This window comes from Talaromyces marneffei, chromosome 3 (assembly GCF_009556855.1).
Source record: "Talaromyces marneffei chromosome 3, complete sequence".
NCBI classification, from domain to species: Eukaryota; Fungi; Ascomycota; class Eurotiomycetes; order Eurotiales; family Trichocomaceae; genus Talaromyces; species Talaromyces marneffei.
The window spans coordinates 1,074,964-1,090,463 of NC_072350.1; the positions used below are offsets into that span (position 1 = coordinate 1,074,964).

At 48.3% G+C, this 15,500-nt stretch overlaps 5 protein-coding genes across 5 annotated transcripts; 3 read left to right on the forward strand and 2 right to left on the reverse strand.

Annotated features, from left to right (window-relative positions):
- Nucleotides 1-70: 70 nt before the first annotated feature.
- On the reverse strand, nucleotides 71-4,156 carry EYB26_004135 (uncharacterized protein; the record flags this gene model as incomplete). Its single annotated transcript, XM_054263429.1, has 1 exon — nucleotides 71-424. One exon carries the CDS (start codon nucleotides 422-424, stop codon nucleotides 71-73), a length of 354 nt encoding a protein of 117 aa, XP_054119404.1.
- Nucleotides 4,157-5,665: 1,509 nt separating this feature from the next.
- On the forward strand, nucleotides 5,666-7,504 carry EYB26_004136 (uncharacterized protein; the record flags this gene model as incomplete). The annotated part of the gene is made up of 4 exons (XM_054263430.1): nucleotides 5,666-6,101; nucleotides 6,167-6,770; nucleotides 6,836-7,167; nucleotides 7,233-7,504. The coding sequence occupies 4 exons, from the start codon at nucleotides 5,666-5,668 to the stop codon at nucleotides 7,502-7,504; spliced, it is 1,644 nt and encodes a 547-aa protein (XP_054119405.1).
- Nucleotides 7,505-8,256: 752 nt separating this feature from the next.
- EYB26_004137 (uncharacterized protein) lies at nucleotides 8,257-10,956 on the forward strand (the record flags this gene model as incomplete). Its single annotated transcript, XM_054263431.1, has 6 exons — nucleotides 8,257-9,101; nucleotides 9,161-9,426; nucleotides 9,479-9,613; nucleotides 9,664-9,754; nucleotides 9,810-10,483; nucleotides 10,580-10,956. The coding sequence occupies 6 exons, from the start codon at nucleotides 8,257-8,259 to the stop codon at nucleotides 10,954-10,956; spliced, it is 2,388 nt and encodes a 795-aa protein (XP_054119406.1).
- A 596-nt stretch (nucleotides 10,957-11,552) lies between these two features.
- On the reverse strand, nucleotides 11,553-13,881 carry EYB26_004138 (uncharacterized protein; the record flags this gene model as incomplete). Its single annotated transcript, XM_054263432.1, has 2 exons — nucleotides 11,553-13,726; nucleotides 13,785-13,881. 2 exons carry the CDS (start codon nucleotides 13,879-13,881, stop codon nucleotides 11,553-11,555), a joined length of 2,271 nt encoding a protein of 756 aa, XP_054119407.1.
- A 492-nt stretch (nucleotides 13,882-14,373) lies between these two features.
- EYB26_004139 (uncharacterized protein) lies at nucleotides 14,374-15,374 on the forward strand (the record flags this gene model as incomplete). The annotated part of the gene is made up of 4 exons (XM_054263433.1): nucleotides 14,374-14,390; nucleotides 14,452-14,582; nucleotides 14,636-14,736; nucleotides 14,811-15,374. The coding sequence occupies 4 exons, from the start codon at nucleotides 14,374-14,376 to the stop codon at nucleotides 15,372-15,374; spliced, it is 813 nt and encodes a 270-aa protein (XP_054119408.1).
- Nucleotides 15,375-15,500: the final 126 nt, after the last annotated feature.

A 15,500-nucleotide genomic window follows, 5' to 3' on the forward strand; every position in this document is an offset into this window, starting at 1 on the left:
AAAATCGTCAATACAAAATATGCATGTTTTTATAAATAAAAAAGGGGGGATATTGCTACGCAGCACATGTCTAACCAACCCATCTGCGAGCACTATAAAAGATACGTCCCCAAGGGCCAACATCGCCCCATTTCTCCGCATCGGCGGGCAACCAACTAGCAACACCGCCAAGAACAGTACGTTCAGGATGAGGCATAATAGCCAACACACGACCGTCGGGCGATCTGATACCGGCGATACCCTCGGGACTACCGTTGGGATTGTAGGGGTATGTCATTGTGGGTTTGAGTGTGACATTGTCCACATAGCGAACGGGGGCAAGGTTGTGTCTGACAAAGTCCTGTGCGGTGACGTTCTGGGTCATTGCGAAGGATGCGCGACCTTCGCCGTGAGCTACGACGATGGGTAGTGAGGATCCGTCCATACCGTGCAAGAAGACAGATGGTGAGGAAGGGTCGGGATCAGAAACTTTGACCATCACAACACGACCTTCGTACTGTTCGCTGGCGTTGCGCTCAAAGCTAGGCCATGACTGGGCGCCAGGGATGAGCTCCTTGAGACGGGAGAGGAATTGACATCCGTTGCAGACACCGAGGGCAAATGTGTCGGGACGTTCGAAGAAGGTCTTGAATTCTTTGCGGGTTTCTTCATGGAGTAACACGGACTTGGCCCAGCCTTGACCAGCGCCGAGGACATCGCCGTATGAGAAGCCACCGCAGGCAGCTAGACCGGCAAATGCTGCGAGTGAGACGCGACCAGAGATGATATCGGTCATGTGTACGTCGACAGCAGTGAAGCCAGCAAGGTTGAATGCAAAGGCCATTTCAGCCTGGCCGTTGACACCCTGTTCACGAAGGATGGCAACACGAGGCTTGTTGTTGAACGGAGACATCAAGCTGGTGAGGATAGGGAGGCATTTGTCTTTGGGGTCGAATTTGATGTTCCATGACATACCTGGGTTGGTGTCTTCGAGGATGTTGGCAAACTCTTGGTCAGCGCAGGCAGCGTTGTCTCGAAGTTTTTGCATGTGATAAGATGTATGCGACCAGATCTGTTGAATCTTTCCTCGAGGTTGGCGGTAGATCAACTTGTGCTGGTGGTAGATGGTGAGATTCTGCTTTGGCTTCTCAGAGACACGACCAATGCGCTGGATCAAGCCAGGTGGCGGTCCACATGTAGCAAAGCAAGAACGGAATCTCATCTCGTCGGACTTTCGGACTTGGAAGACGGCACCGAGTTCTTCGTTGAAGAGAGTCTCGACAGTGCTTTGAATATCTCCTGACTTTTGTAAGTTGTCAAGCATGATTTCAACACCACAGCGTCCAGCAAACATCATTTCAGCCAGGGTTGTGAAAAGACCACCATCTGAACGATCATGGTATGCTAGCACAATACCCTGTTCATGGAGCTGTTGCGTAGCATCGAAGAAGTCTCTGAAAAGTTCTACATCACGAATGTCAGGGCTCTCGTGACCGACCTGCTTGAAGACTTGCGCTACAGCAGAACCACCGAGCGCCTTGTGACCGCATGCGAGGTCGACAAACATGAGCACAGTTTCGCCAACTTCCTCAACACTGCGGAGAGCTGGAGTCCACGTCTTTTTGAAGTCTTCGACGGGAGCAAAGGAGGAAATAACAACAGACAGTGGTGCAGTAACTTCCTTGGCTTCCTTGGTCTTTTCATCGTTCCATTTCATCTTCATTGACATCGAGTCCTTGCCAACGGGAATGCTGATACCAAGCTGAGGACACAAGCTGAGACCAATTGCCTCGACAGCTTCGTAAATTGCTGCACCTTCTCCTGGATGACTGCTGGCTGACATCCAGTTAGCGGAAAGCTTGACTCTGCTAAGACGATCAAACAAGTCGGCAGCGGTGATGTTCATCAATGACTCGGCAACAGCCATACGGGCTGAAGCAGCTGGCGAGATGAGGGCAAGTGTAGGCTTCTCGCCCATAGCCATGGCCTCACCGGTTCTTATACCTTGGGTAAGTGAGGTGGCTGTGACGGAGACATCCGCAACTGGAGTCTGCCAAGGTCCAACCATCTGGTCTCGAGCAGTAAGACCTCCAACAGTACGATCGCCAATAGTGATCAAGAAAGACTTGGATCCAACTGCAGGAAGAGAGAGTACTCTGCTAGCAGCTTCTTCAAGGAGGTGTTGTTCTGATGGTGCAGCTGGGAGGTAGGTCGACAGACTAGCATCAAAGGCCGGTAGATTCAATTTTCGCGAGTCAACCTGTCTGGTCATCTTGGGTGGCTTTCCGAAAAGAACTGAAAGCGGAAGGTCGATGGGCTTGGGGTATTCTTTTGAATCTCTGTCCAGAAGAACAAGTCGTTTTTCTTCATATTGTTGAGATTGCTCCGCTCTTCCAACAACCGAGAAACCACAACGTTCACGTCGAGCAATGGCAGTGAACTTGTTCATTCCCTCCTCTCCGACTGCCATAACGTATCTCTCCTGGGCCTCACAGCACCAGATCTGCATGGGACTCATACCACGGTCAGCGCTCTCAACTTCCCTAAGCTCAAATGTCGCGCCCAATCCAGCATCATGAACCAATTCTGGAAGGGCATTGGACAAACCACCAGCTCCAACATCGTGGATGAATTTGATGGGGCTGTCTTCTCCCATTGCGACACAAGCATTGATAACTTCTTGCGCTCTGCGCTGAACTTCAGCATTGCCACGCTGAACACTAGCAAAGTCCAAATCTGCAGATCCTTCACCAGAAGCAAGACTGGACGCAGCACCTCCGCCAAGTCCAATAAGCATAGCAGGACCACCTAGAACCACAAGGAAAGATCCGGGCTTGACCAACTTGGGATCTTTGAGGGCATGTTGGGGTCGAACTGTGCCTACTCCACCAGCAATCATGATTGGCTTGTGGTATCCACGGATTTCCTTCTGACCATTTCCGATATCAAGCTCAGTGAGCAAGGTTCGGAAGTATCCGGCTGTGCATGGACGTCCGAATTCGTTGTTGAAAGCTGCGCTTCCAATAGGGGCTTCAAGCATGATGTCCAGACTGCTTGCAATATGATGAGGCTTCCCAACATCAAGCTCCCAGGGCTGTCTGAGTTCTGGGATAAGAAGGTCTGAGACACAATACCCGGCTAATCCAGCCTTCGGTCTTGAACCTCGACCGACGGCTCCCTCGTCACGAATCTCGCCACCGGAGCCAGTAGCAGCGCCAGGGTAGGGTGAAACAGCAGTAGGGTGGTTGTGAGTTTCGACCTTGGCCAGTATATGAACCTGCTCCTTGGTCTGCGTCCATTCACGAGATGCAGGATCTGGAGCCCAAAATCCGGCATTTTCACCTTGTAAGACGGCTGCATTGTCACTGTAAGCGCTGACTGTGTACTCTGGGTGCTTCTTGTGAGTGTTTCTAATCATCGAGAAGAGACTGTTAGGCATCTGCTTGCCATCAATGACCCAGGACGCGTTGAATTGCTTATGACGGCAATGTTCGGAGTTGACTTGAGCAAACATGAAAAGTTCGACGTCGGTAGGATCGCGGGGCACGGGGCCGTTCGATGCGTATGCCGCAACAAGATAGTCAATTTCAGATTGATCCAATGCCAATCCGAGGCGTTTGTTTGCTTCTTGAAGGATCTCTGTGGGGGATTTGTCGCCGGCATGGAGAGGGACAGTCTCTAAAGGAAGCGGGGGATGGGCTGAAAACATCTTGCTGAGGTCCGGCTCCTCCTGACTTATGACTTGTGTCATCCGATCATGAAGACGATCCAAATATCCTTCCTCTGGTGTTGAGCCTTCGGAGAAAAGGGCCGAAATCTTGATACCTCGTTCGATACGCGTTACGAATGTTGCAAGACCGCAGACGTGGGAGATTCCGGTTGCCTGCGAACTCCATGGAGAGATTGTTCCGACTCGAGGGTAAACATAGAAGTTTTTAACGGCGCCATCGGTTGGCTCGAACGAGGGAGGAACATCGACAATGTCGCCATATCGAAGGAGTTGCTCAAGAACTGCCTCTTGAGCGGCCTGTAGAGGCTGAGAAGTGTGGACGTAGTGGACCCATTGGGCTCTAACGTCAATCGCGCCAATTTCTTGAGCAATTGCACGACCGCGAGACTTGGAAAATGCCACTGGTCCCGGGATGGCCAGGTACGTCTGCTCATTGGAGGCCACCATCCTGAGACCGCTCGATCAAAGGGTTAGTGAAGGGTGGGTTTTGAGAATTATGATTGAGAAAAGTAGCTGAATCAGCTCATATCACATGGAGTGATTGTTCAATCAATCAACAAGGCACATTGGCTGTGCTAGATTGAACAAGCTATACCAGTATGACTCTTGTCGGCAAAAAAATTATCTGTGACGCTCCATCCTCGTTGATAGTCGCCCCGCACTAGTCCCCATTCAGCCTATCGAGCCAAAATTTCCTTATCAGCCACGTGATATCAGCGCTATGCCGTATAATATCTTCAAGTCGAAATGACTTTTACATCGCCATGGGGTCTTCAAGGTCTTCAAGCTTTAAAAATGATAACAATCACTGATTCGTGTAAGCCCAAGAGGCAATAATAGTCAAAACATGGAAGAAGCGATCTCATCAGGGTGAATCAACTACGACTCCCTAGCAAGACTAGCTTTCTCGGTCTAGCCTATATAGGGAATACGCTCCGTCGGAGAATTTGCTCTTAATCAGGACTAGCGGCTAAGAAGGATTCGTCAAGGTCAACTGCGTCTTTATCTTTTCGCCCCCATAAAAAAGCCGAGACCCTTGTCGAATTCTTTAATTCTCTGCCCTGACTCCTCTACGGAAGACATTCCGGCCCGCTTCTCTTTCGGACGCGTGTCTATCAATTCGCGAAGTCCCAAGCCTAGATTAAGACGGACCGATCCATTCTGATGGTTGATCAACAATTTCCGATAGGCTGAGACGGTTGTTGTCATCACAGAGCGGGTTGGGCACTGTGGGCTTGCTGCAAGCCGCCTCATCCGTCATCTCGCTCTCACTATCAGCGAAATGCCTTTACTACGTAGTAGTAAACAGCTTATTCAATTAACGGTTGCTAACTTATGTACCTAAGTGTGTTGTCATGATTGATCATGGCACTACAACTGGTCACATATTATTGGCTGAGTTTATCCCCATGCGATCTTGTTTCTCAAGTATCAATGTATTGCCGACGAGCAATCTCAATCGAGCATTTTGAGCTTTGTGTAGGCAGGGAAAGGTTTGCGAGATATTTAATTTAGTCCAGACTTGGAGAATCCACCATTAGGCACAAAGGATCATAATACACACATTGATTATTGATATCGAATCGGGTCCATAGGGTAACTGTCTTCGGTTCCGTCTGGCTGGTCAGGCCTACGAAGCATGTTACCGCTTTTGGTAATCATCTCAAATTCCCAATTAGGAAATATTAGGTTCTTTCGCGCAGACCAATTCTACGTCAAGTTCCACCTTGAAAATTTTAACACAGCGATTGTAAAAAGTATACTGTATATAAATACAAGTCAAACCCCTTCGATTATGGATTCTGAACAACAAAAATCACCGCTATCTCTAAAACGCCACAACAACACAGGTGAATCATCAGCGGACACAGCAACAACGACATACCACCCGTGGACATTAGTAGATATCCACTCAACATTACTTTCGGATATTGAACGCCGCTTCGGATATACACTATGTCTACACTAGGAGGCGAGGCCCCTCCTCAACATGCGCATATGCGATCGAGAACCCTCTCGCTAGGCTACGATGCCGGTGAGGTAGACCCCACGGGGCTGCCTTTCGGCCAAGTCAACGAAGATGCCGATTTGGAGGAATATATCACCGAGACAAGAACCGGAAACATCGTTAGACACACTCGATCGAATGTGACTGGTGAAGTTGCCGATTGGAAACTAGTCACTTTTACCATCAACGATGTGGAGAACCCCAAGAACTGGTCCAAGGCTTTTAAGTGGTATATCACCGCTGTCATCGCATTCACCTGTTTTATTGTGGCGTTTGCAAGTGCTGTAATTACTGCCGGCCTCGATGGGCCAGCCAGGGATTTTCATGTTTCCATGGAAGTTTCTCTTCTTACTATCACGGTGTTCGTTATTGGCTTCGGAGTGGGTAAGTCTTTAAAACTTCTCAAGATCGGTTGGTTAGGTAACAGATACTAACTCTGAACCCCCTAGGTCCTATGGTTTTCGCACCCTTGTCTGAAGTCCTTGGACGAAGGCCCGTCTATGCGGTTACACTGTTCATTGCCCTTATCTTCGAAATTCCTTGTGCCCTTGCGCCCAACATCGGAACCCTCATCGTTTGTCGAGCCATTGACGGCATCGCCTTCAGTGCACCCATGACATTGGTTGGAGGCAGTCTTGCAGATCTCTGGAAAAATGAAGAACGTGGTGTTCCCATGGCAGCTTTCAGTGCCGCTCCATTCATTGGACCTGCTATTGGACCCCTGGTGGGTGGTTTCCTCTACGATGCTGCCGGCTGGCGATGGCTATATTGGATTCAATTGATTCTCGCCGGCGTTGCTTGGGCTCTGATAACTTTCACTGTTCCCGAGACATACGCCCCAACCTTGTTGAAGGCCCGCGCAAAGAAATTGCGCAAGACTGAGAATGATCCTAAATTCGTGACTGAGGAAGAAATTGACTCGCGTCCTCTGGGTGAAAAGATTCGCATCTTTATGCTACGACCATTCCAGTTGTTGTTCCTCGAGCCCATTGTCCTCTTCATTTCACTTTATATGTCCGTCTTGTACGGCTTGTTGTACATGTTTTTCGTTGCGTATGTCCATCCATCCACTTCAATTCTTCGGTTGGAAGTAAACCCAGCTAACATCATTTTTCTAGCTATCCTATCGTTTATCAAGAAGGAAAAGGATACAGTCCCGGTATTACCGGTCTTATGTTCATTCCACTGGCCATTGGAGTCGTCCTTAGCGCAATGTGCGCTCCATTTGTCAACAAACACTATCTGAAGATCCATGCCAAATACAACGGCAAGCCGCCAGCAGAGATCCGACTCATTCCCATGATGTTCTCCTGCTGGTTCGTTCCAATCGGCCTCTTTATCTTCGCCTGGACTTCATACACAGACTTGCACTGGATTGGCCCTGCTATGGGAGGTTTCCCAGTCGGATTCGGCTTCATCTTCTTGTACAATTCTGCAAACAACTATCTCGGTAAGTACATCAAAGCTTGAATTCACCATGCATCATTGGAGAATAGCTGCTAACAATACTCTCAGTGGACACCTACCAACATCAAGCAGCATCTGCCCTTGCAGCCAAGACCTTCTTGCGATCCATGTGGGGAGCAGGATGTGTCCTTTTTACCAACCAGATGTATGCAAGACTTGGTGACCAGTGGGCAAGCACTCTTCTCGCATTCTTGGGACTTGCATGTTGTGCGATCCCCTACGTTTTCTGGTTCTACGGTGAGAGGATCAGGGCATTCTCCCGTTTTGCCTATGTTGAAGACGAGGAAACCAAAGCAGTGCCTTCCGACTCGGAACATTGAGATCAGAGTCATATGAGGCACGCACGCTGAAGCTGCTCTATCGAGGATGAGAGAAGGGAAGGCTGAATTTTGTGGGGAAGATTGACACAACAATCTCTCAGGGATTGATTGGTAGTGATTTCCAAAACTCAAGCATTAGATTAGGTACAAGCATGATTCGCGATTGGTGGCGTTCTGTTCTGTTTCTCTTTGGTTTTTTTTTCTGGTCGGGTTCTTTTGCATTGGACAGGATATCTTATGCAATAGACAAAATGTATATTAATAGATGATAATAATACTATACCCATAAAACGAATTTTCTCCGGATCATAGTGTAAGCAGCGTAAAATCAACACATGTTGAAGTTGAAGATAAATGGACGGGTTACGGGTAGGCCAAACAAACAGTACCGAGTACCCTGGCGAGGATTGACCAATAATGTCATTTCGACCCGCTTAGCACCGGTAACTCTTGGCTCCACGTGACTGTCTGGGCCAGAAGCCTGAAGGAAAGGTCGGCGGTCGTCGATTACCGGAAAAAAGCATCACAGCCAATTAATCCAAACATCGACTCTCTTTCTTCACCGTTGTTGCATCTCGATACCCATTCTGCGCGATTGATTCGAAATTATTCATGTGAATATGGAATTGCTTGCATATCCCGTCAATACTTGACTCAACCGTACCATCGACAATTATATGATTTGATAGCCCGCGCATTGGCACCGCCAGCTTCACGATCCGATCCGCAGTCAAGCCCCTCACCATCCATTCATGGCTTCATTCTATACGCGACCCGAACCATTCACCCCCGACGGGGGCAGAGGATTGAATACGGCCCAGAACGCTTCGATATCTGATTTGCCTCAGGCTCAAATAGACGCAATCATCAGGACGAAACGAAAGGCGCGAGAACCGAAAGCTTGTTATCCATGTCATACTAGAAAAGTTAAATGCGATCGTAATCTTCCATGCGATGGCTGCGTCAAACGAGACCATGCAGACCTTTGTTCTTATGAGCGACCGTCGAAAAAACGACAAGCGAATTCGTCTTACCTGTCCACCTTGGCCAACGATGACATGCCAGAGTCGAGTATCCCTAGTGTCGAAAGCTCTAGCGTACATGTCAAATCAGAGACCGTAGAACCTGGCCCTGCAGAATTTGACTCGGGTGGACGAATTTCGGTGCCTCGTGAACACTGGAATAATGTGTGCAATAAGTTGAAGGAAATGGAACAAGCGATATCCACCTTAAGAAGCGGCCTGGAGCAAATTGACGGTGGCTGCCCATCCACTACCATGGCCCCGGGCAGCGTTCAAAGCGTCGATGCAAACAACTCATCAGCTCCGACTTCTCCAGAGCGTGAGGGTATACATACTACACATACCTATGGCGAAGGCACGGTCCATCTTGGATCGCGATCAGTGTTGGCCTACATTCTGAATAAGTCTGGTTCTCTCCAGGCCCAGGCACTTCTTGAAGGTGGCATTCTACCCAAACTAGGTCTTGACAATGAGACTGCTACATACCCCTTCGTTGATTTATGGTCTTCCGATACCTCTGCGTTCGACGTGAATGCAGTTTGTGGTGCTCTACCAAACGATCAACAAATATTAGAGTCAGTCTCAAAACTCGGATCTTTTATATACACCCAATTAACAGCCTTGTTATTTTTAGGTTCTTCCATTATTACAAAGACATCGCTGGCACTCTTTATCCCGTATTGGTGGACGTCCCCGAGTTTGAAAAGAATCTGCATACTTTCTTGCAGAACAGGAATGCAGCCGGAGGCGTCTTGAAACATGGCGAGGAACGAGGGCTTTCAGAAAGTCCCTTTGGCACGAACTTGGCCTTTATAGGTTTGCTCTTTGCTGTAATGGCATCTGGTTGTCAGTCGTCAGATCTTCCTGGCAAAGAACGAGAACTTACATCCCAGGTTTATGGTGAGTTTATTCGCATTAGTTTTTACTTAACCGCCATACTGATTGCATTTAGTTTGCTGTGCCTACCAATGCCTTCGCATGTGCAACTTCGTCTCTCAACCTACTCTTGAAGCAATGAAGACGCTGCTGATTATCGGCAATGTTCTCTCATACAACATGAATCCTGGTGTCTCTTATGTTCTACTAGGTACGATCTTCTGTATTATTCTAATTTTCTCGGTACTTATACTTGAACAGGAATGACGATGCGTATGGGTCTTGCTTTGGGACTTCACGTTGAGTCGAATCGATTTGACCCTGTCGAACAGTACACTCGGCAGCACATATGGTAAGACAATCCGTCCTTCTGCGAGAGAGTAGTATTGAGATTTGTTTGATTTCAGGTGGTCTATGGCTTGGCAGGATAGCCATTTCTCCCTCTCTTATGATCGACCATCAACGGTAGCAGTCAGCCAACCTGACATTCCCGACAGGCCGGAGTCCAAGCCTGGCAACCGCGACTATTTCGAGACAATGTGTAGAATCATATCACTAACACTCGAAGTCGTTCGTGGGCGTATGGTCACGCCTCATTTCCACATGAGTTTCAAGACAATACAATCATACAAAGATCGGATACAGCAATTCCTTGCGGACGCGTCTCCTCATTTGCGAGAACGCCGATACTGTCAAACTCCTATGGACCATCTTCAAAGACTTGCACTACGGGTGCACTCATCATATATAACTTCAGAACTGTGTAGACCAGCGCTGAAAGCCGAAGCCGACAAAGATGATCCATTACAACCTGTCATCCGTCGTTACTGTGTTGAGAATCTAGTCAGCACAGTCGAATCTTATATCGAGCTCCATTCATTCAGTACCCATGGCTCGCGCGCTTGGATTACATTGCAACGTGCTATCAGCTGTGCATTCCTTCTTGCTGTCATCGATGAGGGAAAGACCCAACCAAAAGTTAAAGAACTCTTACACGAACTTGAAACCATGATATCTGAACGAGCCACTGCCGAAGGCGGATTTGACTCCACCGCGGCGGCAGTTCCTTCTGGAAATGAAAGTATGACATCCCCTGGAAATGTGGCACAGAATGGACTGTCCACAGGCCACGCACAGGCTGGTACTATTCAAGGGGTTACTAAAGCTCACTTACTAGTTTCAGACTCATATCATGGCGCACAACCGGCATCGATCCCCGCGACTATCACAATGGATACCCAAACGCAATGGGCAAAGCCTCTTGTACGGACTCTGCGCGCATTACAGAAACTCAACATTGCATTCGGTTCGTTCAACGGTCAACCTGGCAGTAGTCATGTGGCTTCTCTCGGCTCCGCAGACTCCCTATCGGCTCCACAACCCTTAGGATACAGACGAACCTCATCCGCGAATCCCCAGTCCCAAGCTGGATATACGCCGAACATGGGATCGCTACCACCCCCGACCCCTGAAAGCTCCAGTAGCGGTGACTGGACATACCCGAATCTCCTAGACAGGGCCGCAGAGTACATACATCCTCCACTTTGGGGTTGATTCCTTTTCTATTGTCGATTGATGAATTAGCATTGGGTTCAGTATTTCCCTGGTTATGGCGTTCAAATGTTTGATTGATATCAAGGATATGATGGGTCTGAATTGTGCATAGACTCCATGAGTCATTGGGTGTTTGTCTTGAGTTTTCGTTTTCCTGTCTCTATTGATTTTTGATTCTCGTGTGTTCCTTTCAAGCCAGGATGCGTTGAAGTATCCTCCTTTACTTTTCTTTCGCGTATATAGATCACACCCTCAGTTGTACAAACTTCTACGCAATCTGATTCCAACCTTGGAAGGCGTGAGCCTCCTTGACATATTACGATCCATAGGTAGTATTTTGAACCTTGAAAATGTTTCCAATTCGTAAAATCATCATTGTCTTCTATGCAAACGTGCTAACGCCTACAATTATCTTTATACTCCGGATTCCTCCATTAACATTAAACATGCAATTCTCTGTGTCGTCAGAAACATCAGAACACGACTTTTTATCGCCAACCCAGTGCGCCCGCCAGCTTCTCGCTCCCAATGCAAAAATGAACATTAACCCCCAAGCACTAACAAAATGCAGACAGATACCATGTACATCACACTAATCAAGAACCATCAGGACGCCTAGATTGTACTCGTCGTGTTGGACTGCGTCGACTAGGTAATTGCGCCTCCCCTCCTCTCCTACTTCGCCCAATCGGTTCCTCGACTTCCATTTCTTGAGGCGGGTCTATTGGCGCCATAGGCATACCTGGGATTTGCGGTCTTTTACCTGCACGTTTCGGTCGGACTTTATTCAGGGCTGTGCCGAGGAGGCCCTCGGCATGTACGTCTAGTTCCGTTTCGAGGTCGTCTTCGCCGTGGACGATTTCCTCCGTCAAGTTTGATCCATATGCATCGTCTCTAGACCGAGATGCCGCGTCTCTCCTTTGACGACCACTATTAGCTGTTTTGACGGCTTTGATACGATTTTCCAAAGACCAGAGTTCTAGCGCTCGGGCTAGAATGGTACCTGCAGTGCCGGCGCCGCCCGCTGCGTCGCCACCGCTTACACCAAGAACCCTTACAGCTTCGTGCATAACGGTCACGGCATCCAGCGTCCGTCCTAGTTGTAGATAGATCAGACCGCGAGATGTATGAAGCGACCCGATCAGACCACGATCTTCATACCCGGCTACTCCTGTCGAGGTGGCTGCAACGCCTCCTATTGCGGCACTGTAACCAGTGGCACCACCGCCTGCACCGACTCTGATGCACTCATCGAATTGAGTTAGTGCTTCATCCAGTTGTCCCATACGTCGCAAGGCATGTCCTAGATTAGCTCGTGTAGCCACCCATGCTCCGGGGTCGCACTGCAATGAGTTTGCCAATGCGAGCGCCTGACGGAACAGATCCGCTGCAGGTTTGAAATTGGCTTGATGATATAGTACAACACCTAATTCATTAAGAACGAGAGGATCGCCGCCGAGTGCCGGTAGTCCGACAGTTGGTCCTTTGGGGATAGTTGCCAAGGAGCCCGATGGCGACCCGGAAGACATAGCATATGCAGCACATAAATACTCGTGTGCAAGAGACATATTGTTCAGTGCTAGATGTTGCATTCCCAGGAATAGCTGTGGCAGATGACTACCTTGGAATAGTCGCGCTGCAGTGCTGTAGGCGGCAATCGCTTGGTCATGCTCTCCCTCAGCGGCAAAAGTGTGGGCAAAGCCAATCCAAGCGGGTGCTGAGTGAGGATCTAGAAGTGAGGCTTTGGAAAAGAAACGCCGTGCTTCGGCAATCTTAGCCACGGAGAGATAATATACACCAATGGCTAGATATGTATATGGCTCCTCTGGAGCATTGTCTGCCAAAGTATGCGATAGCAAAAATAACGCATTGACGGCTCCAGTCTCGTAAAGACAGGCAAGATGTAAAGGGTACACAGCGGGTGAATGTCCCAAATTCTGTCCAGGGATTACCGACGATTCAGCCATCGCTCCTCCAGTTTCAGAAGCTGTGAGAATCGAAGATGTGAGCTCTAGAGCTTCAAGGAATCGGCATTGTGTGTATAGTGCCTCAGCGCGAGAAAGGAGAATATCGGGGTTGCTGGCGAGGTTGTAATGTGTCGAAAGCGTCTCAGTGACATCAGAAAGCGTGGCAGGCGAAGTATACTTGGATAGTCTGGTCGTATAAAGCATCTTCACAAATTGCGCGGCTTCTTGCGACTTTGATGGTTCCGAAGGTACAGTCACGGAGTCGAAATCCAATGATTCCAAAAATTCGAGCTCTTCGGCTGGAGACATGAGCGAATTCTTCATGAGCTGATCAAACGCCTCAAAACATTGGATGTCGATTCGAACAGCGTCTTTATAACAATCACGTGCGCGGTCAAATGCATTCTGCTTCGCATAACAGAGCCCACGTAAATAACACATGGCCGCCTCGAAACGTATATTATTGGCATCTTCTCGATCACGTTCTTCACTTCTATCCGCCCGATCTGATCTCGATGTCGCCGTCTTTCCATTTCTGAGCGTAACATGGCTATGACCGTTCAAATGTTGTATTTTACGCCGACTATGACCTGCCGTGCTTATAAGGTGGGTTGGATTCTGGTCTCCGAGAATATTGAGAGCAGCTTCGAATTTATTCTGTTTGATGTAACAATGGGCGGCGAGATATTTACACGAGGTACTTCGGGATATAAGGTCTTTTCGGGACAGTAAAGCTAGCGCCCGAGTAAAGTTGTTATTGTTGAAATGGACTTGCGCAAGCCAAAAGGCGTCAGCGTCGCTGTCTGCATTGTTGACAGGTCAGTGTGCGGGTCTAGAAGGACTTCCATAACGAATACAAACTTGTCAACGCCAGGACCTTGTCCCCAATATAGATAGCGGAATCATTTTGACCCCTGTTCAAAGCATCCTGCCGCCAACCGCGGAGGAACTTCTCCATGTCTTATTGATATGCTAGAAAGGCGAGAGCACGCGGGCAGTAAAAGTATCATACGGAGGAGACGCTGTTGTTGGACAATCACGTATATTCTTGACTCGTACGCTATGGGTGGTTTGATAGCGAGAAAGCTACAGAGTAGCTGTGTAGGTCATAGAATCATAACAATGTCGTCAATAATTGAAGTTATTGTATCGAATATTAATCGCAGGCGCGACGCGGGATGTTTCTTCATCCATTTGAAGGCAGATCAACAATTGGCCCGAGCGTCACACTTCCGCGGAAACTGCGAGTTGCAGCCTGAGGCGACAATATTGGCCATCTTATCGCTATCTCGTGGATTGGATGACTACGTACTTGACCCTCAAGAATATCTCCATCCCACTTCAACCTCATCGCTTTCGACAACTTTGCATAGCTCGTCTTGAGACTAATAAACTAATTCGTCTCTTTGTTTCCTCTCACATTATATCGCTTTTGATTTAATAAGCCGCCATGTCTGAGCGTAAAGTGTATGCAACCTATCCATTTCGCCTTCAATTCTTTCCAGAGAAGTAGCTAACTCATTCACAGCTTGACCAAGTACTACCCTCCGGACTTTGATCCGTCGGCGATTACACGAACGAAGAAGGTCCCCGGTGTGAAACAGAAACTCTTGACTGTTCGTTTGATGGCGCCATTCTCAATGCGCTGCACGAGCTGTGGTAAGCTTTGGCATATCTACTGTCGCAATAAATTTAGGCTGACCATTGGTTAGGTGAATATATTTATAAAGGCCGAAAATTCAACGCTCGAAAAGAAACGACAGAAGAGAAATATCTTTCCATCACGATATACCGATTTTATATCCGCTGCACGGTATGTCCCCTCTTCTTTCTCTGCGAATACTCGACTCCTGTATTGCGCCACAGATTCTAACCCATTGATTGCAGAGATGTTCTGGCGAAATCACATTCAAAACCGACCCAAAAAACATGGACTACGTCTGCGAACGCGGCGCAAAACGAAACTTTGAGCCCTGGCGCAACGCCCAAGCCGACAACCTCAACGAAACCGAAGAAGAGACATTAGACCGCTTAGAGCGCGAAGAGAACGAGGAACTCGAGCAACTCGAGCGCGATAAGATGGCGGAACTAGAAGAAAAGATGCTCGATTCCAAACGTGAAATGGCCGTTGCCGATGCGCTTGATGAGATTCGCACAAGAAATGCACGAATTGAAAGAGGGGAAGCGCTCGGGGAAGATGTCGCTTTGTCATATGTCAAGGATGATGCTGAAGAGGCGAGGTTGCAGGCTGAGAAGGAAGATGCGGAGATTGCGCGTCGAGTGTTTATGACTTCGACGGGAGAGAAGGTTAAACGAATCGTTGAGGATGAGGAGACAGTAGCGAAGACAGAAGAGACTCCTGTTCCGGCAGCAACATTTACGAAAGCCAGGAAGCCGAAGAAGCCTTTTAATGCAGGCTTGGGTATTAAGAAGAAGCCGTCATTAGTATAGATTTGTATTATTAGTTACGTGGCGCTTCAAATATGCAATCATTCAGCGTTATGGTGTTTTCAAATGTTTTCTAAAACGTCAACTGGCAGTGTCAAAGACAACAGTATCTATGTAATTATTCGACGG